The 22,762-nt window shown below is 38.4% G+C and overlaps 1 protein-coding gene across 16 annotated transcripts in view; it reads right to left on the minus strand.

The window, feature by feature from the left end:
• Positions 1-22,762, minus strand: part of AKAP9 (A-kinase anchoring protein 9) — a 199,005-nt gene continuing 176,243 nt past the window's right edge. For 11 of the 16 annotated variants that reach the window (XM_064575277.1, XM_064575283.1, XM_064575281.1 and 8 more), the window contains 14 exons: positions 22,007-22,151; positions 21,677-21,724; positions 18,941-19,160; positions 18,053-18,203; positions 16,220-16,888; positions 15,362-15,570; positions 14,952-15,057; positions 12,520-12,702; positions 11,364-11,564; positions 10,244-10,476; positions 8,056-8,177; positions 6,728-6,857; positions 5,256-5,395; positions 1-544 (listed from right to left, as the gene is read on the minus strand). In XM_064575277.1, the coding sequence (XP_064431347.1) occupies positions 510-544; positions 5,256-5,395; positions 6,728-6,857; positions 8,056-8,177; positions 10,244-10,476; positions 11,364-11,564; positions 12,520-12,702; positions 14,952-15,057; positions 15,362-15,570; positions 16,220-16,888; positions 18,053-18,203; positions 18,941-19,160; positions 21,677-21,724; positions 22,007-22,151 (2,592 nt within the window). In that variant the 3' untranslated portion in view covers positions 1-509. The remainder of the gene's footprint in view (positions 545-5,255; positions 5,396-6,727; positions 6,858-8,055; positions 8,178-10,243; positions 10,477-11,363; positions 11,565-12,519; positions 12,703-14,951; positions 15,058-15,361; positions 15,571-16,219; positions 16,889-18,052; positions 18,204-18,940; positions 19,161-21,676; positions 21,725-22,006; positions 22,152-22,762) is intronic. The other 5 variants (XM_045864743.3, XM_045864741.3, XM_045864748.3 and 2 more) reach the window with 3 other exon arrangements.

A 22,762-nucleotide genomic window follows, 5' to 3' on the forward strand; every position in this document is an offset into this window, starting at 1 on the left:
TTAAAATGGTGAAGTCATTTTTATTTCAGTACTTGACAAAATACCCCATAAAATTCAAAACTTCTACCGTTATACAAAAATAGGTCTCTACAAGTGATAGTATCTGTCTTCATCACCAGTAGCAAATATATTAGGGCAGAAACATGTAATTCAGTAGCCTTATAAGAAAAGTACAGGACACCTCAAGCTACACATTCAGCAGTATCATAATGCGCAAAAGTTTAATCTTTTCACCCATCCGATAAATACACAAGGTTTATAATTTAATCATTTAAATTAGCATTCCACAAATATACATGTAATTAAATGATTATTGTGCATGAATACATACACAATGCTATTATGTACAAATTCCGGTTTGTTTTCATGTGCTGGCAAGGGATTTGTATACAATCATAAGCTGTGTTCATATTGGTCCCGCTGAATATCCACAATACAAAAGCACAAAAGAACTGATTTACAAAAGGGAATCTGTTTAAAATCACTTTGATTCATAATGTTCCAAAGGATTATCTTCTCATGCCAGCATGAAACTGGGTTGAACCTAAGAGAGAAAGAAGACATGTGAATGATTTTAAATTAAATTGCTACCTATGCCAGACCAATTACTACAGGCGCACCTTGAAGATACTGCAGCTTGGGTTCCAGATCACTGCAATCAAGTGAGTATTGCAATACGGAGTTAAATAAATTTTTCTGTTTTCACAGGCAAATAAAAATAATGTTTACACTATAGTCTATTAAGTGTGCAATATAGCATTATGTCTAAAAATACCTTAATGTACATACCTTAAACTTTATTATTAAAAAGTGCTAATCATCATCTGAGCTTATCTTTTTGCTGTTGGAGGGTCTTGTCTCAATGTTGAAGGCTGCTGACTGATCATGGTGGTGGTGGTTGCTGAAGGTTGAGGTGGTTGTGGCGATTATTTCAAATAAAACAAAAATGAAATTTGCTGCATCGACAAATGAAATTTGCTGCATCGATTGGCTCTTCCTTTTATGAACAATTTCTCTGTAGCATGTGATGCTGTTTGACAGCATTTTACTCAGTGTAGAACTTTTTTTTTTAGTGTAGAACTTTCAAAACTGGACTCAATCCTCTCAAACTCTGCTGCTTTACAACTAAGTTTATGGAGTATTATAAATCCTTTGTTATCAACAATCTTCACAGTATCTTCACTAGGAACAGATTCCATCTCAAGAGACCACTTGTTTTGCTCATCCATAACGAACCCCTCAACCATTAAAAAGTTTCTTCGTAAGATTGCAGCAATTCAGTCACACCCTCAGGCTCCACTTCTAGTTCTGCTACTTCCACCGTATCTGCAGTTACTTCCTCCACTAAGTCTTCAACACCTCAAAGACATGCATGAGGGTTGAGATCAAGGTCTTCCAAACTCCTGTTCATGTTGATATTTTGATCTCTTCCCATGAATCGTAAATGTTCTTACTGGCATCTAGAACGGTGAATCCTTCCAGAAGGTTTTTGGGTTACTCTGCCCAGATCTGTCCGGGGAATCACTATCTATGATAGCTAGAACCTTACAAAATATATTTCGTAAGTACTAAGACTTGAAAATCAAAATTACTCCTTGATCCATGGGCTGCAGAATGGATGTTGTATTAGCAGGCATGTAAACATTAATCCCATTGTACATCAGAGCTCTTGGGTAAGCAGGTGTATTGTCAATGAGCAGTAATATTTTGAAAGGAATCTCTTTTTCCTGAACAGTGGATCTCAACAACGGGTTTAAAATATTTAGTACACCATGTTATAAACAGATGCGGTGTTCTATCTTGATGGAACACAGGCAGAACAGATTGAGCATAATTCCTAAAGGCCCCAGGATTTTTGAACTGGTAAATGAGCACTGGCTTCAACTTAAAGTCACCAGCTGCATCAGCCCCTAGCAGGAGAGTCAGCCTGTCCTTTGAAGCTAGACACTGACTCTTCGTCTCCAGCTATGAAAGCCCTAGACGGCATCTTCTTCCAAAAGAAGGCTGTTCTGTCCACATTAAACATCTGTTATTCAGTGTAGCCACCTTCAGGAATGATCTGAGCCAGATCTTCTGGGTAACTTGGAACTTCTACATTAGCACTTGTTGCTTCACCTCGCATTTTTATGCTATGGAGACTTCTTTCCTTAAAACGCATCAACCAACCTCTGCTAGCTTCAAACTTTCTTCTGCAGCTCCCTCACCACTTTCAGGCTTTACAGAATCGAGGAGAGTTAGGGCCTTGCTCTGGATTAGGCTTTGGCGAAAGGGAATGTTGTGGCTGGTTTGATCTATCCAGACCACTAAAACTTTCTCCTTATCAGCAATAAGGGTGTTTTGCTTTCTTGTGTGTTCACTGGTGTAGCAATTTTTAAAATTATTTATTTATTTATTTTTAAAGGTTTTATTTACTTATTCATTTGACAGAGAGAGAGCACAAGCAGGGGGAGCAGCAAAGGGAGGGGGAGGAGCAGGGAGCCCGATGCGGGACTCAATCCCAGGACCCTGGGATCATGACCTGACCCAAAGGCAGATGCTTAACCGACTTAGCCACCCAGGCGCCCCGGTGTAGCACTTTTAATCTCCTTCAAGAACTTATCTTTTTTATTTATAGTTTGGCTCTTTGGTGCAAGAGACCTACCTTTTGGCCTATCTTGGCTTTTGACTTGCCTTCCTCACTAAGCTTAATCATTTCTAGCTCTTGATTTTAAGTGAGATGTGTGACTTTTCCTTTCAGTCAACTGAATACTTAGAGGGCATTGTAGGGCTACTGACTGGCCTAATTTCAATGTTGCTGTGTCTCAAGGAATAGGGAGGCTCTAGGAGAGGAAAGGAGACATAGGAGTGGCTGGTTGATGGAGCAGTCAGAACACATTATTCATGTTCATGGTACCTCCAAAACAATTACAACAGTAACATCAAAAATCACTGATCACAGGTCTAATGAAAAAGTCTGAAACACTATGAGAGCTACCAAATGTGACAGACATGAAAGTGAGCAAATATTGGATAAATGGAACCAAGATACTTGCTCAAACACAGGGATGCTGCAAACCTTCAATTTGTAAAAAATGCTTATCTGCAAACTGCAATAAAGCAAAGCACAATAAAATGAGGTATGCCTGGGGCGCCTGGGTGGCTCAGTTGGTTGGGCGACTGCCTTCGGCTCGGGTCATGATCCTGGAGTCCTGGGATCGAGTCCCGCATCGGGCTCCCTGCTCGGCGGGGAGTCTGCTTCTCCCTCTGACCCTTGCCCCTCTCATGCTCTCTCTCTCTCATTCTCTCTCTCAAATAAATAAATAAAATCTTTAAAAAAAAAAAAAATGAGGTATGCCTGAAGTGATTTCAAATTAGATTGCTACCTACACCAGACTAACTAGTTCACAAAGGGCAGAAGATTACTATTACCCTCCAATAAAAAATGCCTTTTTTTTTTTTTTAATGAGCCTGGGTAGCTTAGTCAGTCAGGTATCCAACTCTTGATCTCAGCTCAGGTCTCAATCTCAGGGTCTTGAGTTCGAGCCCCGCGTTGGGCTCTGTGCTAGGCCACAGAGCCTATTTAAAAAAAAAAAACAAAAACCTTTTATTTTTCTAAAAAAAGTCTTATTCATACTTGAACTGATTTTTACTTCTTAGATTTACTTATCTGAAAGAGTGCACACATGTGCATCAGTTGAGGGAGGGGCAGAGGGAGTGAATCTTCAAGCAAATGCCCTGCTGAGTGCAGAGCCCAGTGGGGGGCTCGATCTTATGACCCATGAGATCATGACCTGAGCTGAAACCAAGAGTTGGATGCCCAACTGACCGAGTGACCCAGGCGCCCCTGAACGATTTTTAAAAGAGACGTTAAATATATATTTAAAAGTCACTGTGGCTGGATCTGTGGCAAAGTCAGACTAATGTTAAGTTCTCTTAAAAGTGCCCAGCAGGTTGAATGTCCTATACCCTATACCTCCTGCCTCTTGAAAAATCTTTTGGTCTTTAAAATCTGAGTCTTCACTGAACTCTACTTCTGAAATAATACATTATATGTTAATTGAATTTAAATTAAATAAATAAAAATAAAATCAAATCTGAGTCTTGCGAAATCTAGACGCTCAAAACAAAATACAAACCAAGCCATACCAAAGTCCAGCTATGATAATAATAGTTTCCTATGACTACAAGTTGCTTGGGCTAGGTGATTTCTTGTATGAGGCAACAAACTACTAAAAATAACCTGCTACTGGCCCTATCTAGTTTGTGGGGATGGTAGGAAAAAAAAGGTCTTTCACAAAAGTAAAAACAAAATATTGATTTAAAATTAAAGCACATTAAATTAAAATGATTCAAACCCCTGAATCAGGAGTGAATTGAAGGGAGAAGGGGAAAAGAGATTTTCCCACAATGAAGAGGGACTCCATATATCTATTAAGTATGAATTTTTGTGTGTTTCTGAAAAGAGGGAAAAAAGGTCATTCTTATAAAGTCGTCTTTGAATGGAACAGATTTCGTGGATCATGCATAAAAGCCCTGAGTCCTAGTAGGGATAATGGCTGCATTAAATGCTTAAGATATTTGCTTCCTTCTCTCATGTCCCCACCCCTAATTTGCATGCCTCACCACGTATTATAGTTGACCCTTGGACAACACCACGTATTATAGTTGACCCTTGGACAATGCGGAGGTCAGGGACACGGACCCCTTACACAGTCAAAGATCCATGTATAAGTTGGACTCTCCCAAAACTTAACTATTAATAGCCTACTCCTGGCTAAGTAACATACAAGCAATTAACATATTTCTACATTATAATGTTATATTTTACAATAAAGTAAGCTAGAGAAAAGAGAATGTTAAGAAAATCCTAACAGGAAATACACTTCTAGTACTGCATTGTACTTAGTGAAAACTACCTGTACAGAGTGGCCCTGGTGCAGCTGAAGCCTGTATTCGGGAGGCAGCTATACTGGGGAACATGCTCGCCAGCAGACTCCGTAAGCCTCACGGCACGAGACTCTGTACACAGGTGCCTGCTGTGCACTGCATCTAATCAATCTGAGGAGGGGATCTTTTTTTGTGGGAGTGAAATCTGGGTGCTAAGTCGTATCTTGAGTTAAAGTCCCAAGTCTAACCTGGTGACTCAGGAACTAAATTCTGAGATTTGATTTATCTAATGAGGAAGGTCAGGGAATTTCGGAGAGAGAACAGAGAGCTCTGGGTCCATCCAGCACTAACGGGCTGCCCATAGTAATGCACGGTGAAGCCGGGAGTACCTGACTGTACGGTTCCAAGCCGTCTCTGCAGTGCCTCTAGCCGAGTGATATAATCTGTCAGGGCTCTGTCAGGGTCATAATTCTGAAGCTGAGAACATGCTAAGGAACCAGGATTTAAATCAGCTGGAGGGCCTGGGTACCTATGAGATTAAAAATATGAACATGAATCCAAGTCATCCACAAAGCAAGTAACGTAACAACCTGCCTCCACCCTGCCCTCAAAAGGTCAATCTTTAACTTGAGCCATGAACATAGTAACTGATAACTGGCAAGAACAGTCAGAAGTCACATTTGAACATTTCTTTACGTGTGTCTGCTATTGGTCCATAGGTAGCAAAGTATGAGGCTTTGCAGACAAGTAGTTCTTGGTTTGACTATGAACTTCAGTTTTCTTATGTGCAAGGCTGAATGTGGATTAGAGATTCTGAATGTATATAACCCAGGATCAGAAAAGGTTCCCAGTAAATAATAATTACTTATTATAATTATAGTAAGTTATTAATTCTTATGTAACATATAATATATATCTAATATAAACATTATCAATGCCATCCCTATAATATTTTCCAGTGATCTTGCTAAGATTCAGATAATATTTTTACACTGTTAGGGTTAAAAACTAAAACTAGAGAGTAGAAATTGTAACTTTGCAATATTTCTGGTATATGGCCATGCTAAAAATAGACGTACGTAATCTGTTAGCTCTTGTCTGTTGATAATACCTGATGTGTTCTTCCAGCTTCATAACCATGTTTCTTAAATCATTCTTTTCTTCACTCAGTGGCTGATATGTCCTGTCAGGTCAGCATTTTGCCTCAGTAGTCTTTCAGTCAGTTAAGTCTCAGTAAGTACTCAGGAACGCTAAGCTAGGCTTACTCTGTATCCCCCAAATGTTTGAGTTTGTGATGTATATGGGAAAAAACTTCTAATAAACTCAAAGCAGCTACTAAGTCATCATAAAAGCGTCTAGTACAGTGCTTGTTGTAGAAGTCCTCGATAAACACTGTATATGTACAAATGCATCTTGTCATGTAGACTTTAGAGTATTCTTTCATAATCCCCAGAGACTGTCAATTTTAGTTAATACTTTTCCCAATGTCCGACCACAGCATATACTAAAATAACACATGGTCAGTTCGGTTTCCTTTCTTTTTTTTTTTTTTTTAAGAAATTATCATTTTTTAATTATGTTCAGTTAGCCACTGTATAGTAGATCATTAGTTTTTGATGTAGTGTTCATTGATTCATTAGTTGCATATAACACCCAGTGCTCGGTTTCCTATACCCTTGGAAACCAGGTATATATCCAGAAACTATTTTTGATTTTCAGCCTTAGATTATATATATCATATGCAACTAAACATACACCTAGTTATTTTGATGCAAAGGAGTCAAAGCCCTAACACTGTCCTCCTTTGTCTGTTAAGTATTAGTATATGTAACTACTCTAGGCATGTTTATCAAATCCTTACCTATTCTGAAAAGGTACAGGAGACCTAGGATAGTCCAGCTCTGATCTTGAGCGATATGTAGTGTGTCTCGGTTCTCCATATAGCTCCAGCCCACCAGAAGAATGATAAAATGGGTCAGTCTTTTCAGTGCCTAAAGTAATCCAAAATGTACCACATCATTAAAAAAAAAAAAAAAAAAAAAATCAAGCCCTTGAAAAATTTCTACAGAACAGAGATGGGCTAAAAAGACTACAATACTGTACTATACAATACTATCTCCTATTTATAGTCATCTTCAATTATTCTTCCTAAAGAAGAGAAAAAAACAGTAGAACTGTTATTTTCTTTTCCTTTGATTGTAATTATTTCTAATAATCTGGAACTATACCTCAAAGAAAATAAACTACTTACTTGGAATATTTTCTTTTTAAAAGACCTCTTCTTAGTTATAATTAGAGGTGAGGTGAGGGGTGTCTGAGTGTGTATGGTTTGGGGAAAAAGATGATGTGGATAAAAAATATTACATCACACCATCCTACCGACTTTTACTAGAAAAAAACTTGAAATCAAGATTTGCTAACTTATAACACAAAACTTATTATGGTGCAAATTTCAGCTCTTTCTGTGTAAGGATGCATATTTCAAGGCACTTTGCTTAGCGTACCAAACATATTTCCTCCTCCTCTGCTTAGCTACTGGTAGAATACGTAAAGGTGGTTTAATACCAATACATAGCTGCATTAATATAGTTATGCTGTGTGCCTGAAACTCTGTATACTCCCCAGTTTCTGAGCTCATCCATATGCCTAAAATATTGAAGTTCTAGTTTGTTTCCACTTTTAGGTGTAGAGAGAAGGAATTTTAACTGTTACCATTATATACAACCTATTTGTAAGCTCACAAACCTGAATACTGCTAAATTGTGAAAACCTGAAACCATAACTTCCGTATGACTAATAGCAATTCTATCTGGAATCAGAGCCTTAAATGCAGTTGTATGGGGAGTGGGGTCTAGAGCCAGACTGCCAGGGTTCAATGCTGGCTCTGCCACTTCCCACTGGGTAATCTGAGACAAACAACAAATGCTTTCCATGCCTCAGTTTTTCTTCTATAAAGTGAGAATAACAGTAGCCATACTTACATCATAGGATTGGGAGAATACATGAGAATACATGAGAATAATAAAAATTAGCTCTCATTACTCTTTAAAACAGCAAGGTCCCCAGCTCTGTTGGTTATAGGGTTCTCTGGTCTTTGGACAACAGTTTCCAGAACACTATTTGGAAGGCATTACAAATACAGTAATATTAAGAGAATCATAAACACACGAAATCCTATTTTGACTTCACCTGGATTCAGTCCAAAGCCATCCCTGTTAATATTGATAGAACCAGAACTTGTGACTCGTTGCCACCGTCGAACCAAAAATTTCATTCTAAAAAAGATGCCAAGAAAAAGTTTCACAGCACATCTATAATGGAAAGAGTATAATTATACATTTCCCACAAAAATAAAGTCATACATTTGAATATGAACACAGAACAAATTTCAACACAGTCACATGACTGCCTAATCTAAAATTATGCAAATGTCCCCTGGTTTGTGGCAAAATAAACTGGAACAGAACTAACTGGCTTCCCAAGAGGCCCAGAAATCTTAGGACCAGGTTCTGACTTTAGAGGTTTAGGACTCAAAGAGATGAAGAGCAAAAGCAAAAAAGAGAAAAGTGGATGGGCAAAGAAAGGGCAAGAAATAATGAAAGGAGAGAAGAATGGGGCGCCTGGGTGGCTCAGTGGGTTGAGCGTCTGCCTTCAGCTCAGGTCGTGATCCCAGGGTCCTGGGATCGAGTCCCGCATCGCTTCTCTCTCTCCCTGCCCCCTGCTCGTGCTCTCTCTCTCAAATAAATAAATAAAATCTTATAAAAAGAGAGAGAGAGAAAAGAATGGAGACTACAAAGCAAATGAGATGGAACGAGAAAAGACTCTTACCCTGGCAGTGAGACCGAGCTGGGAAAGCTGGAAGAGGAGTGAGGCCATGGGATCGGGGGTGAAAACCAATAAGGCTTTAAAAGGAAGTGGGGAGGCAGTGCAGCAGACCAGCTGTAGCCAGGTGCTGCCTGCCCTACCCTGGCCCAAGGAACTTTCTAAACACCAGTTTTGATTTCTTAATTCCAATCAGTTGCAAAGCTCAGTTTTAGGATGGTGAAAATACAACGAACATATAAGAGGACAAGAAAAAGAGGCAGTTAGAATGAAGTCTTTCAGTGGTGACTAGCTTTCAAGGAGCCTTCCCAAATTCTTCCAATAAAATTAATAATTACCTCCTGTGACCTGTCATTTAGTGTTTTCTAAGTTATGAGCATACTGGTCTTCCCCACTAGGAAGTGAGCTGCCTTTAGGGATTTAGGCAAGGTTTATATTTTTTTCATCATCAGTGCATCTCCCAGCATTTAACCCCGTACAGAGTGTACAAGGTGGTAAAAGGAATGGACGATGAGGAAGGAGAAACTGGGACAACCTGCCAACAATGTGGAATGATAGAGGCAAGGAGGGTCTCAGACTATTAATAAGAGAAAATGTGAGCTTCCTTTGCAGAGCCCACATGGATGAGATGTGGGAGCCCTGGCTGATTGTCCTACCTCTATCACTACTGGCTTTGCAACCTTTCCGGGCCTCAGTTTCCTCATCTGTGAGATGGTATTCTGAACTAGGTGATTTCAGACAGCTTCTAGTTAAAAACTTCTGTTGTATTTTTCAAAGGAAGATAGGTCAAAGAAAAAGGACAAAACCCTTTGAAGACTGTATGAGATGTGACCTGATAGGAAGCTTTAAAAACTAAAAATTCTTTTGAGACTGTCTGGTTCCTACATGAATAAAAGGGAGGGGAAGCATGGAGAAGCCTAGGGGTCTGGGTATGTATCACTCAAATGAGAGGACTGCAGGAGGCCAGGCCCTCAAGGGCGTTTGAGTCCGGGCTCCATTTCAGCCACAAACAGAATGAGTACCAGAGTTCCTAGCTTGGAACTACTACAGGCAGAGTGACAAAAGCACTAGCTCAGTCCAATGCCCTAAAGGCTAATCTGGGGTTCGGACGCAGAGTTAGGCCAGAGCTTTGTGGAGCAGAACCCCAAGAGTGGGTTATTTTAGCAATGAAGAAAATGAAATGTGTAGCCTAGTAAGTAAATTTTCAAAAACATTTTTTTCCCTTTTGTGATCCCTTTTATTTCTACATCTGAGGTAGTTCATGGACTTACTCAGAGTTAAAAAATAAAATAAAACAAAAAAACAATCCAGATTGGATGTGCCAGCTCTGAGTTACCAGCTGCCTGCATCTGGGGAGCCGTTTCCATAGGGTCTCCATGGTACAATGTAAAGTATCCCTGGCTAAAAGGATGAAAGAAAGAAGCCCGCATGTTTTAGTGATGGCAAGTGTCTCATACTGTATGAATACAGAGCACAATAGGCAGAGAAAAGAGAAGATTACAAATCTAAATCCTTTTAGAGTCTATCAAAATGCACTTTCTTTCCAACACTTTACCTTGAAATTGCCATGGACACTCTGACCGCTGACCGAAACCTGGTGAAGCCCTTTGGACGGTTGGTGATCACCTCGAGGTCAGTGAAGGCTGGCTGCCCCCCCATCCGGGCAAGCAGAGCCAGGGTGGCATCTTCACATTCCTGGAACCCACCCAGTAACAGCAGCAGGTATTTCTTCTGATAAATGAGAGCTTTCCGAAAACTTTCTGCCCTCAGGTATTTACCATAAATTCTCTATGTTAAAGAAAGGGAAGAACATAAAGACATTATTAAGAAGCCATTCAAATTGTTCTCTAGGGGAAGATAACCTAGATTTTATTTTAAAAAAAGTTGTAGTAGCAGAATGGCAGATATCCTACTACTGTTTTCTACTTGATCAGCAAAGTTGAAGGTAAAGATAACCTTAAATTTTACACTTCTCCCTCATTTTGGTCAGTGCAATGTGAATACAAACCTTATACTTAGGTTTTTGGTTTATTTCGGATTTTAGTCCCTAGTCATCATATTTACTGCAAATATTTTTGTAATTCCATTATCATCTCGGTTTTTCTTCTAACTGCATAGAGCTACTTTTATTATTAGTGTCACTAATCCATTTAACTTTTTTTTATTTAATGTTTCCAATGTTAATGTTCTCTGTCCCTTTAAGAGTCATAAATTTATGTTCACTCCATAGTTAAAAAATATTCCAAACATTTTTCTGTCTTTTTGTTTTGGATTTTATGTTAACGGATTAAAAGCTTTATTGCAATATTCATTAGAGTCAGTAGAGAGGCTGTTCAGAGGGCTTGCCATCTTACAGAGCGTGGTGATGCTCTGATATTGAAAGTAGTAGAGCTTTTGTTGGCAGTGGAAAAGAGAACTTTCTGTTATCTATTAGGGATGAGATGGGGGAAGTGGGACCATGAGCTCACGGTGCTGCCAAGAGGGCATGCCTTGCCACCAAGGTTTTGTGACCAGCTAGAGACCTGCATTCATGACACACACTCAACAGTGCGACCAGAGAGCCTAAGTGCCACCTACACTTCTTTACTCTGTTCAGTTAAGGTTAGTGAGAGATGAAACAAGGCAAAAGCAGAGGACCAGCTTTGGTACATGTTTCGATGGAAGACGTCTCCTACCTTTATAGCAGCATGCTCAGAATCAGGGCTCAGATTCTGAAGTAAAGCTTCATTTCTTAGTTCAGCTTTCAGTTTGTACACTTCAGCTTCTGCTCTTTTTAAGGATTTCTGAAGAGTCAATTTTTCTCTGTTCCAGACTTCTTTTTCAGAAGCAATGATGTCTTCAATGTTGGCACCACCACTGAATGAAAACCTAGAAGACTGCAGAGACCAGAGACTACTTACATGATTTTTAGGCATAAGTCTCTGAAAAATCTAAATTAAACACATTAAAGGTATCCCCTATGGGAACCTCAGCTTTCCAATCTCAGACTGGGAGAGTTCAAAGCCAATCTCAACTGACAGTAAAGAATATACACTAAATATATGGTCCTTTGCTTAGTAGATTAATTTTAAAACTAAAAATCCCTGTGAGAGCCTAGCCCAAAGGAAAGTGTTTAGATTTTGCAAAGCTATGAAAGAAAACAGTTTAGAGACTTAATAAATGGACCATCTGGGTTCAAATGTAGAGCCTATGCCTGAATCAGCACACTGGGGAAGTGGGGGAAAAACCACCCGGCATGTCCACAGAGAAGTGGATTGCTACAGAAGTTCTGTGGATGTGTTATCATGTATTTGACTGCACAATTGTCTTACGAGTCTTTCCTATCTTTATATTATATTCCTATCTTTATATTACAGAAGCTAGCAATTTATTTTGTAGTTTTTAACTGGAAAAAATTAAATAACTGCTAGAGTGGTTTATTAGACTGAAATATAAAATTTAATGGCATCTTTCACTTGAGTCACAAACACAGTAACTGATAAGAACAGTCAGAATTCACATTTGAACATTTCTTTACATGGATCCACTGATGGTCCATAGGTAGCAAAGTATCTGGCTTTGGTTAAGATAAGCAGTTCTTGGTTTGACTATAGACTTCAGTTTTCTCATGTGCAAGGCTGAATGTGGATTACAGACTCTGAAAGTATAGAACCCAGGATCTGGCCCAGAGAAGGCTCCCAATTATCACTGTCCTCTCGCTAACATTTTCCAATGATCATACTAAGAACCAGATATTTAATATTTTTACGTTAGGGTTAAGAATTGAAACCAGAGAGCAGAAGTTGTAATTCTGCAGTATTTCGAGTGTGGCCATGCTCAAATTAGACGTACATAATCTCTGCCAGCTCCTGTCTGTCGGTACCACCTGATCTGTTCTTCCAGCTTCATAACCGTATTTCTCAGATCATTCTTTTCTTCTGTCAGTTGGCTGATATGTCCTGTCAGCTCAGCATTTTGTCTCAGCAGTCTTTCAGTCAATGAGCCACTAGAAGTACCTGGGGACACTAAACTAGGCTAGAAAGATACAATGGAATTAAGGTCATGGAAGCATAAACAAACGTTTATGAACAATGCACATAAACATGTGAATGGGCACGGAGAACAAGAGATTTCATGAAGAAGTAGTGCTTGAGTTGAGTCTTAAATAACTAAGAAGAATTTCACAGGTAGGAAAGAAGACAGGGACGGGCATGTTAAGTAGAAGGAATAGCGTGTGTAAGGCACAGGGTTTTCTTTGAGAGTATGTTGCTTTTAGGGAGCTACAAGTGGCTTGGTAAGGCTAGAGTAAAGGCTGCCTTCACTTTATAGATAATAGACCTAAATGTAGGCAGTGGAGAACCATAAATGGCCTTGAGGCAAGAGTGCCACAAATAAAATTTATGTGTTAGAAAAATTCCTAGGTAGCAGCATGCAAAGTACAGTAAATTAGGGAAGATATATCCCGGTGTCAGGTGGACACATCAGGAAGTCATTACAATAGTTCAGGTGAGAAATAATAGAAGCCTGAATAAAGGCAATGACTAAGGGCACATGGGATAGATATTTTGGAGGTAAAAGCACAGGACTTAGTCACTGCTACGATACACGAGTGAAGTAAAGTGGTCTATGGTGACTTTCAACTTTCCAAACTGGGCGGTATCAGGACTAGAAATGTGGGTTGGGGACAGAAGAAGAAAAGAACGATGATGCTCAGTTTGGAACGTGCCTGTGAGGCTCCTAAGGGATCACTATGGGGTGCACTTCCTCAAGGAAAGAGTTCCTGTAATTAATGGAAAATACAAACCTGGACCACAGGATAGAGGTATACACTAGAACCACAGGCCACAAGAAGGTAAAGTCCATAAGGGTGAGATTTAAAAAAAAATTTTTTAATTAACATATAATGTATTATTTGTTTCAGAGGTACAGGTCTGTGATTCATCAGTCTTACACAATTCACAGCGCTCACCATAGCACATACCCTCCCCAATGTCCATCACCCAGCCACCCCATTCCTCCCACCACCCCTCCACTCCAGCAACCCTCAGTTTGTTTCCTGAGATTAAGAGTCTCTTATGGTTTGTCTCCCTCTCCAGTTTCGTCTTGTTTCATTTTTCCCTCCCTTCCCCTATGATCCTGTCTTGTTTCTCAAATTCCTCAGATCAGTAAGATTATATGATAATTGTCTCTCTCTGATTGACTTATTTTGTTTAGCATAATACCCTCTAGTTCCATCCACATCATTGCAAATGGCAAGATTTCATTTTTTTGATGGCTGCATAATATTCCATTGTGTGTGTGTGTTCTTTATCCATTCATCTGTTGATGGACATCTAAGCTCTTTCCATTGTTTGGCTATTGTGGACACTGCTGCTATAAACATTGGGGTGCATGTGCCCCTTTGGATCACTACATTTGTATCTTTGGGGTAAATACAAGGGTGAGATTTTTTTTTTTTTAAAGATTTTATTTATTTATTTGAGAGAGAGAGAATGAGAGAGAGAGCACATGAGAGGGGGGAGGGTCAGAGGGAGAAGCAGACTCCCCGCTGAGCAGGGAGCCCGATGCGGGACTCAATCCCGGGACTCCAGGATCATGACCTGAGCCGAAGGTAGTCGCTTAACCAACTGAGCCACTCAGGCACCCAAGGGTGAGATTTTTAACAGATTTGTTCATTGCAGCTCAGAATCCAGGATAGTACCTGGCACGTAACAAGTGCCTGCTATAAGTATTTGTTCAATAGGTAAGTCTACTGAGAACTCAGGCTGTGGGAATGAATGAGCTTTCACAGAGAAAAAAATGGACGAGGACAGGAGGAAGAGGAATTCATGAAGGTGACTGATGAAAGAAATGGAAGAAATAAGAGAATATTGTCACAAAAGGTTAAAAAAGAGAGGGTTTTTAAGATGGGAGAGGTCCAAAGCATCAAATGCTATAAAGAAGTCAAGGAAGACAGGGAATGCAAAGATTCATCAGATTGGTCAACTGTGAAGACACTGGTGGCATTCTGTGGGTGGTTTTGAGAGTGGTGAGAGTAGAAGCCAGGCTATTCTTGCAAGAAACTTGGTTATCACAATATAATAAAGTGTCACTATAATTACTCAATAATGATAATGAAAGTTAATTTCCCCTCAAATTTTTACTATCTTCTATTAGGGAAAGACAAATATTATTATTATTTAAAATAAATGAAAAGATAAAATTAAAACTCTTTAGAAAATACGGTGCCAGTTTCAAATGAGTCCTTTAGCTCCATTAGATCTTTAAAGTTCTTAAAGTCTTACCTCTTCCCCTGGCTGGCCAGTTAATTTCTGTAGTTGTAAAATAATTCCATCAATATTTTCCTGAACCCAAATGAAATCTTCGTCATCTGCTGTTTCAAACTGCAGTCTTCGAGAAAAAGACAAAAAGTCAAAACATACCTTTCTCAATTAGTGGTACTGACTAGCACAAACTTTACAGATGGACACTCTGCTTCACCTACCTTCTCCCTTACATTAAAGGGTTCTCTTTCCAGGGCTCAAGGGAAGGTTTTCAGGTGTATGAGTTTTGTTAAAGAATACCATCTCCTAATGCGAACATGCATTAACTTTGAAATTTCAATTCCCCACCCTTGGCTAACCATTAGCGAGGGGCCGGTTCTGACCAGCTTGTGTAAGAATGCCATTTCCAAAGTCAGAGGGAAAAATCTAACCTATTGGACGCTTTCCGGGCCAGATGCTGTAGTTTTAAAGCCACATGTTGAAGCTTTTGTCTGATGATTTCTAATGCACGATCACAGCCAGCTCCTCCCTCATTCATTTCAATCGGTTTAAGATAGCTTGATTCCTTTGTCTCTCCTTCTAGTTTCTGTTGAAGAACCCAATTTCTAGTTCGATCACTGGTTAAACTCCATGTGGATGGCTAGCAATTTTCGGCAGAAAAAGAAAAAGCAGTAATTATAAATGAACAGCAAATCACATTTTTTCTCAAGGGAACACAATTACAGTTTATACTCCAAATAAACTTCTATGAATTTCCTTTTTAAATCATTTGTTCGTATCTATTTTTATTTTTTTAGAAGATTTTATTTGAGGGCGCCTGGGTGGCTCAGTTGGTTAAGCGACTGCCTTCGGCTCAGGTCATGATCCTGGAGTCCCGGGATCGAGTCCCGCATCGGGCTCCCTGCTCGGCAGGGAGTCTGCTTCTCCCTCTGCCCTCTTCCCTCTCATGCTCTCTCTCTCTATCTCATTCTCTCTCTCTCAAGTAAATAAATAAAATCTTTAAAAAAAAAAAAAAAGACCATTTTATTTGAGAGAGAGAGAGACTGAGAGAATGAGTGGGAGGAGGGGCAGAGGGAGAAGCAGGCTCCCTGCCGAGCAAGGAGCCTGACACGGGACTCCATCCCAGGACCCTGGGATCACAACCTGAGCTGAAGGCAGACGCTTAACCAACTGAGCCACCCAGGCACCCTGTTTTTAACTATTTAAATAATTTAGTCCACTATCAAAATTGTATGTTCAAAGGGCTGTAGTGTTCTTTTAAAAAATATTTTAAAACAGTGTTAATTTACCTCATTAAGATTCTGATAGAGAATTCTTCTACTTTCTCGTTTTTCTTCTCGTTGTAGTTCTTGCTTCTGGAATTCCTGCATAATTCCCTGCAGTCGCTTTCCTTCAAGGTCTAACTTATAAACCTGCTGCCTTTTCTCTTCCAGCTGGCGCTGAAGATCTTCCACTTTGGACTGGAGCTCATGCATTTTTTTCTGTCCCTCAGTGTTGGCCTCTTGTTCTGTCTGCAACGTCTTCTTGTGAACCTGCCTATCCTTTTCCATTTGCTGTCTTGTTTGCAAAGAATCCAGTTTATATTTCTCGGTCTCATTTAACAATTCTACTATGCGACTGTGTTTCTCCTCTAGCTGTTTCTGTAGCTCTTTAAGGAGGTCCTCAGAGGGTAGGGAGGGCCGAGGCTGCCCACTATCATCATTGCTCTGCAAGTGAGCATGCAATTCCCGCTCCCTATCCAGGGTACTACTCATTTCCCGTATTCGAACTTTCTCAGATTCAAGAAGTACCTGAAGCTCTAAGTTTCGACCTCGTTCTTCTGATAACTGGGCATCATGTAGCACTCTTTGCGATTCTATTTTCTCCTGTGATTCATTTAGTAGTTGTTTCTGTTGTTCCAACAGTAGATTTAGCTGGATATTCCTTTGTTTCTGACCCTCAAGTGAAAATTTCAAATCCTTGTAGAAGAAAGTTGAATTTAAGAATTTGTTAATATTAAGAATTCTTTGTAAGTATACTATAATTCTACTTTATTAATACTAAGTTGGTAGTATTTGATAATAGAATTGATTATCCAGTTTATTAACTTAAACTTTCAGTGGTTAAAGCATAATTATTTGGATAGCCAGATGATTTTCATCAAAGACTATGAACAAAAGATAGATAAGCTAAATGATACTTTCTCTCCAAACATTAATCATGCCTACTCAAGGAATATGAAGCAGGGTATATTCCTTCTAGAAATAATGACTTTTAAAAATACAAATATTCCAATATAATGTGACAGGAGCTCCTGAAAAGCCTCATGTTGTTCAATGTCACATATTGAAAATAATAGGGCTTATGGGGAAAAGCAGGGTTAGGGACAAACTACTCAAAACTTACACAAATTTGTAATGATAAAAAATAGTAATCAGTACCCGAGGGGATATCATGTCCTTGCCAGGCAGAGAGCTCACTATGCCTGAAGGCTACCAAGATGGACATTCAAAAAAAAAAAAAAAACCCAACAAAACAAAACAAAATTTAATAGGGCAGAAATGCCAGCTACTTAGTTTTTTAGCATACAGCTAGGGAGCACCATGTGTGGATGGAACAAGAGCTCTGAGCCAGTGGGGCTACCACTAATGTGGGCACTGTGGGTGCAGAGTACAACCCGCCCTGAGCTGTGAGCTGTGCCTCTTTGGAACACAGCCCAGAATGAAGGGACTCATTTTCAGTTTTTAAAAAATGTAACAGTGAGGGCTCCTGCTGCCAGAGAGGTGTCACTGTTCCCCTTCCCTGGGAGAAAACAAGAACCAAGACTACTTTGAGTTAAACTGAAATGGATGCCCTATTTATCAAATTGTATATGCACGAACTCAAATTCCCCAAACACACACCGTAGCAGAACAGTCTGTATGCACCCCTGGATGTAGCCAAACAAAACTGCATCACACCATTAGCATTTCCTAGATAGATAATGTTTAGATAACATAATAGTATTCCATATACAGTGAACAACTTACTGTACCTCATAAAGAGTCTAAGCCTGACATTTCAGAAAGAGGAAAGTCTTGAGACTCTCCCTCTTCTGTTGTTCTGGATATTCCACAGACACGTAAAGACAAAGGTAACAATACCTCAAGTTCTTCTTTATCCCGCTCTTCACTGCGTCCTAGTTTGGCTTTCTCCTTCTCCAAAGCCCACTGGAGCTCTCTGGATTTTTTCTGTTCACTTGCTAATGTGTCATTAAGCAAATGTACTTCATCGGTTTTATCTTTAACTTCCAACCTAAATCAGAGACAATCGAACTTTCATAAAATTACTTTAACCGAGTTTATACTGAGAGAAAGAGAGAGCTTCCACTGAGAAGTGGAGGTATATTATAAACTAGTTAATAGGAAAATATAAGCCATGTAAAGATTAAAGATTTCTGACTGTGGTTTATTTCAAATTAACCGTTTCTAGCAATGCCACTATTAACTATTATTTAGCACTGTAAACTATTTTTACAAAATAACATTAATAAAAATTTTCCTTTGTCTTTTACTGAACATGGGAATAACCACTGTTCAAAATAAAGAATGACTGTCTTTGTAATGTGTCCTTGGCAAGCAGAATATCTCACTATTTATACCAACAATTTATCCTTTTCACAAGCATTGTATTTTAAAACATTTTGTACACTTTAGGTAGATGAACCACAAATTCTATTGAGATCATAAATATCACTTCAAATTACTTGGTGGTAAAATATTAGTCAAAGTTATATATCTTATACAACAATAAGTCTCCAATAGAACTGAACCCACAGTAGAGAATATGCCAATACCTAATCATGAATTTATCATTTGGAAAAATTTGGAGTTTTTCCTTTCCACTGTAATTTTTCCTATAAATAACAAAGTTTCAAGTTATTTACACATTATATATAATGTCATGCTGTTATAAGATCTGCACAATGTCTGTGACAAAATTCCTTCACTTCCTTCACCCAAATAGGTTTATAATAAGGAAGCCTGACATACCTGAAGGTCTCTAATTCCTTTAGGTGCTTATGTTGTGCCTTGAGTGTTGTTTCTAGTTCCAATTTAGTTTGTGCAAGTTCACTCTTCAGTTCAGCAACCACCATTTTCTCAGAACTCAGTTGTTCCTGCAGTTCTGCTGCTCTGTCCTTCACACTGCTGAGCTCCACTTGCATCTCCAGCATCTGAGACTGCTTCTGCTGTATATTATACTCCAAGAGTTCTAAATGGAAAATTATTAATACTTAAATTATGATCTTGCAACTCATATTTGGTTTATAAATATTTTATTGATGAGAACTGATTTTTAATTTAGGAGATTACTACAAAGCAAATGTGAAGAGATCACAGTCCCAAAGTTGGCAATTTATATAAATACGTATCATGAATACTTTCCTCATAGTGCTAATGGTCAAGATTTCAGAACCATAAATACATAAGGATGATAACAGTTTAACAGAATATTTAATCAATGCAAGACATGAACTAAAAGAAACTTCAGGTGTTCACAAATACTATATATAGAAGTGTGTATTTGCTCAAGCAGAATTTCAAGAGCTCCCGCTAAAAAATGCCAAAGGTTTTTGACAGCCACACAAAGCACTTGCAGGACTCTGGCATGTAACCATGACTACAGTGCTGAGCACGGCTTGCTGGTTTTGTTTAGCATTCCTTCGCAGACAGTCCCTAGGAACTTTACTGTCCTAGAAGCTTCGATTGTGGTTTGTTCTTTAAGCACAAACCAAACCCCTGCTATAGGTCTGTTACAATGAAAACAAGTGAAAATATTTAAATCCCTAAGTATAATAAATGAAAAAAGTGTTATGAAATATGCATCAGGAGCCTGCTTTTGCAAAAAATATAAACTTGTATACATATGGCATATTAATAAAGGTCTGCAGATAATAACAGCTGTTATTTTAGGATGCAGGAGATTCCAAGGGAGTAATTTTTACTCTATTCTTTTGTTTCTCCATTCTACCTTGAATGTGTTTTCAACTTAAAAAATTTTATCAAAGTTCATCACTTTATATTACAATTCACTGATGTTAAGAAAAAGGAATAACTTTGGCTTTAGAAGACAATCATGTCAGTTTAAGCTTTTTTTTTTTTTTTTAAGATTTATTTATTTTAGAGAGAGCACAAGCATGAGGGGCAGAGGGAGGAGGGAGAATCCCAAGCAGATTGTGCTGAGCGTGGACTCTATCTCAGGACCCTGAGATCATGACCTGAGACGAAACCAAGAGTTGGATGCACAACCCACTGCGCCACCGAGGCGCCCAAGTTAGTTTAAGCTTTTAAAACTATTTCTTAGAAGAAGCTAAGGATCGAAAAATATAAATATGTATCTATGTATTTTCAATGGGGTTCTATTTAACAATAACAAAGTAAAATAATACTAATCAATTCTCTAAAAATAATCTTCAATTAATCTTACATCTAAATATAAGATATACTTGTGATCTAATTACACCTCTTTTCTCTGAGATATTTTAAAATATTTAAATTTTTTAGTTGTTCAATGACAAATGTGAGACTATGGTGTAACTTTCCCAAAATTTGTAAAAGCATAGGTGTTTCTACCATTATATCAAACAAAACTGAAGACCAGAATGTCTCTTCACTAGATGTGATGAAAATTAGATTGTACTTTAATCCCTACTGATTTCCATCCGGAACTCACAGACAGCCCTACCAAAAAGTGGGGAAAATACAAGAATAAGCATACCACAAAGGCAAAAATCCAGCTAGCCAATAATCATATGACAAAGAATGAAACCACTTCAGTAATTAGAGAAATTACATTAAAATTACACAATTAAAACCACAATAACAATCTACTGCGTGTCCACCAGATTGGCAACAAAGGTCTGACAATGTCAACTATCGACAAGTAAGTGAAGCAACAGGACTCTCATACTCTGCTAGTAAGCATACGAATTGATAGGACCGCTCTGGATTACAAAATAAATGTGAAATGATGTATTCTATGACTCAGCAATTCCACCCCTGGGGGTATATATACCCAGAAAACTCATGCATGTATGCAGCAGCAACAGAGTATAACATAGTATAACAATGTGCAGAACAGCAGTGGTTGTAATAGCTAAAAAATAGAAATAACCCAAAACATTCAACCACAGAATGGATATATAAATTGTGGGAATTCTTTTTTTTTTTAAAGATTTTATTTATTTATTTGAGAGAGAGAGAATGAGAGGGAGGAGGGTCAGAGGGAGAAGCAGACTCCCCGCCGAGCAGGGAGCCCGATGCGGGACTCGATCCTGGGACTCCAGGATCATGACCTGAGCCGAAGGCAGTCGCTCAACCAACTGAGCCACCCAGGCGCCCCTAAATTGTGGGAATTCTATACAGTAACAAAAGCAAATGAACTGGAGATAAATGCAGTAACTTAAAAAAATATTATGGAGAGGTAGAAGAAGCAAGATACAAATATATACAGAATAACAAAGTTCAAAAGCAGGTAAACTTCAAACTTACATGGGTTTAGGAATACACAAATAGGTAGTCAGACTAAAGAATAATCAGGATAATGGTTACCTCTAGGTCGCCACAGTGTAGTGTGTTTGGGAGGAGCTTCTGAGGTACTTGACATGTGTAAAGTTTCCATAAATATTCACTTAAAGATTTGTTATACTGTGTATTTTTGCATTTTGCACTTTTCTCTATGTATATTATAGTTTACAATAAGAAAAGGATTAAAAAAGAAATAGTTACTTTCATTGTAGATTTCTTTTTCTTTTAGGTGGTTATCCTCACAAAGAACTTCAAAACAAAAAAAGATAATGAACTTAATGGGCTTGTTTTAAACAGCCTGATCAAAGCAATACTGTTCATTTTAAATTAAATATATCTGTTTAAAAACCAACTGGACAATCCTTTAATTCCCAGAGTCATTAATGTAGATTATTTCCATTATAGGAGAATGAGAAGAAAACGTGACTAAAAGAAAATGTGTTTTAAATGAATAATAATACAAAAAAGGGAAATAGAGTGAAATATTTCAACCTATTTGCTGCCACCATGTGAGCCTGACGTACAGCATACCTTGGCCTGGTTGATCATTTTCTTGTTCTCTTTTCAGAGCCATTTTCCTACCATTCATTTGAGCATGCAGTGCTTGAATTTCAGATAACAAACTCCTTCTGTCTGCTTTCTGGAGGCATTCCATAGCTGCTTGATATTCAATACTCTGTAATAATGCAAAGCAAAAAATCAAGTGAAGAGAGTTGTAAAGACAGTAATATTAACAATCAGGAAGTCTGAAAAAAAAATGGAACATACATGCTGAAATTTTGTAAAGATCTTAATTTTCTCTTCCTGTTCATTAGGATTTACTTTTTAATTATTAATCTTCATATTTACTTTGAAAATTTTCACACATACAACAAAATAAGACTATAATAAACACTCATGTACAGAGCTTAAGAAATAGCACCTATCAGCTCTATACAACTCCCTTAACACCTCCTCTGCACCACCTGCTTGAGAAATACTTAACACTCAACTTCTAAGTTTGGTGTTATTTTCATGTGCTCTGTATATTATGTCATATACACACATGTATCCTAAGCAAATACAGTACTGTTTTGCATGTTTTAAAACTTTATATAAATGGCATCATACGGTGTATTCACCTTAGTGTAATTTGCCTTTTTCATTTAGTTAATTTTTTTTTAAAGATTTTATTTATTTATTCATAAGAGACAGAGAGAGAGAGGCAGAGGGAGAAGCAGGCTCCCTGCTAAGCAGGGAGCCCGAAGCGGGACTTGATCCCAGGACCCTGGGATCATGACATGAGCC

Source organism: Mirounga angustirostris, unplaced genomic scaffold (assembly GCF_029215605.1).
Source record: "Mirounga angustirostris isolate CCGP_5_RB_7025 unplaced genomic scaffold, mMirAng1.0.hap1 SCAF_12, whole genome shotgun sequence".
NCBI lineage: Eukaryota > Metazoa > Chordata > Mammalia > Carnivora > Phocidae > Mirounga > Mirounga angustirostris.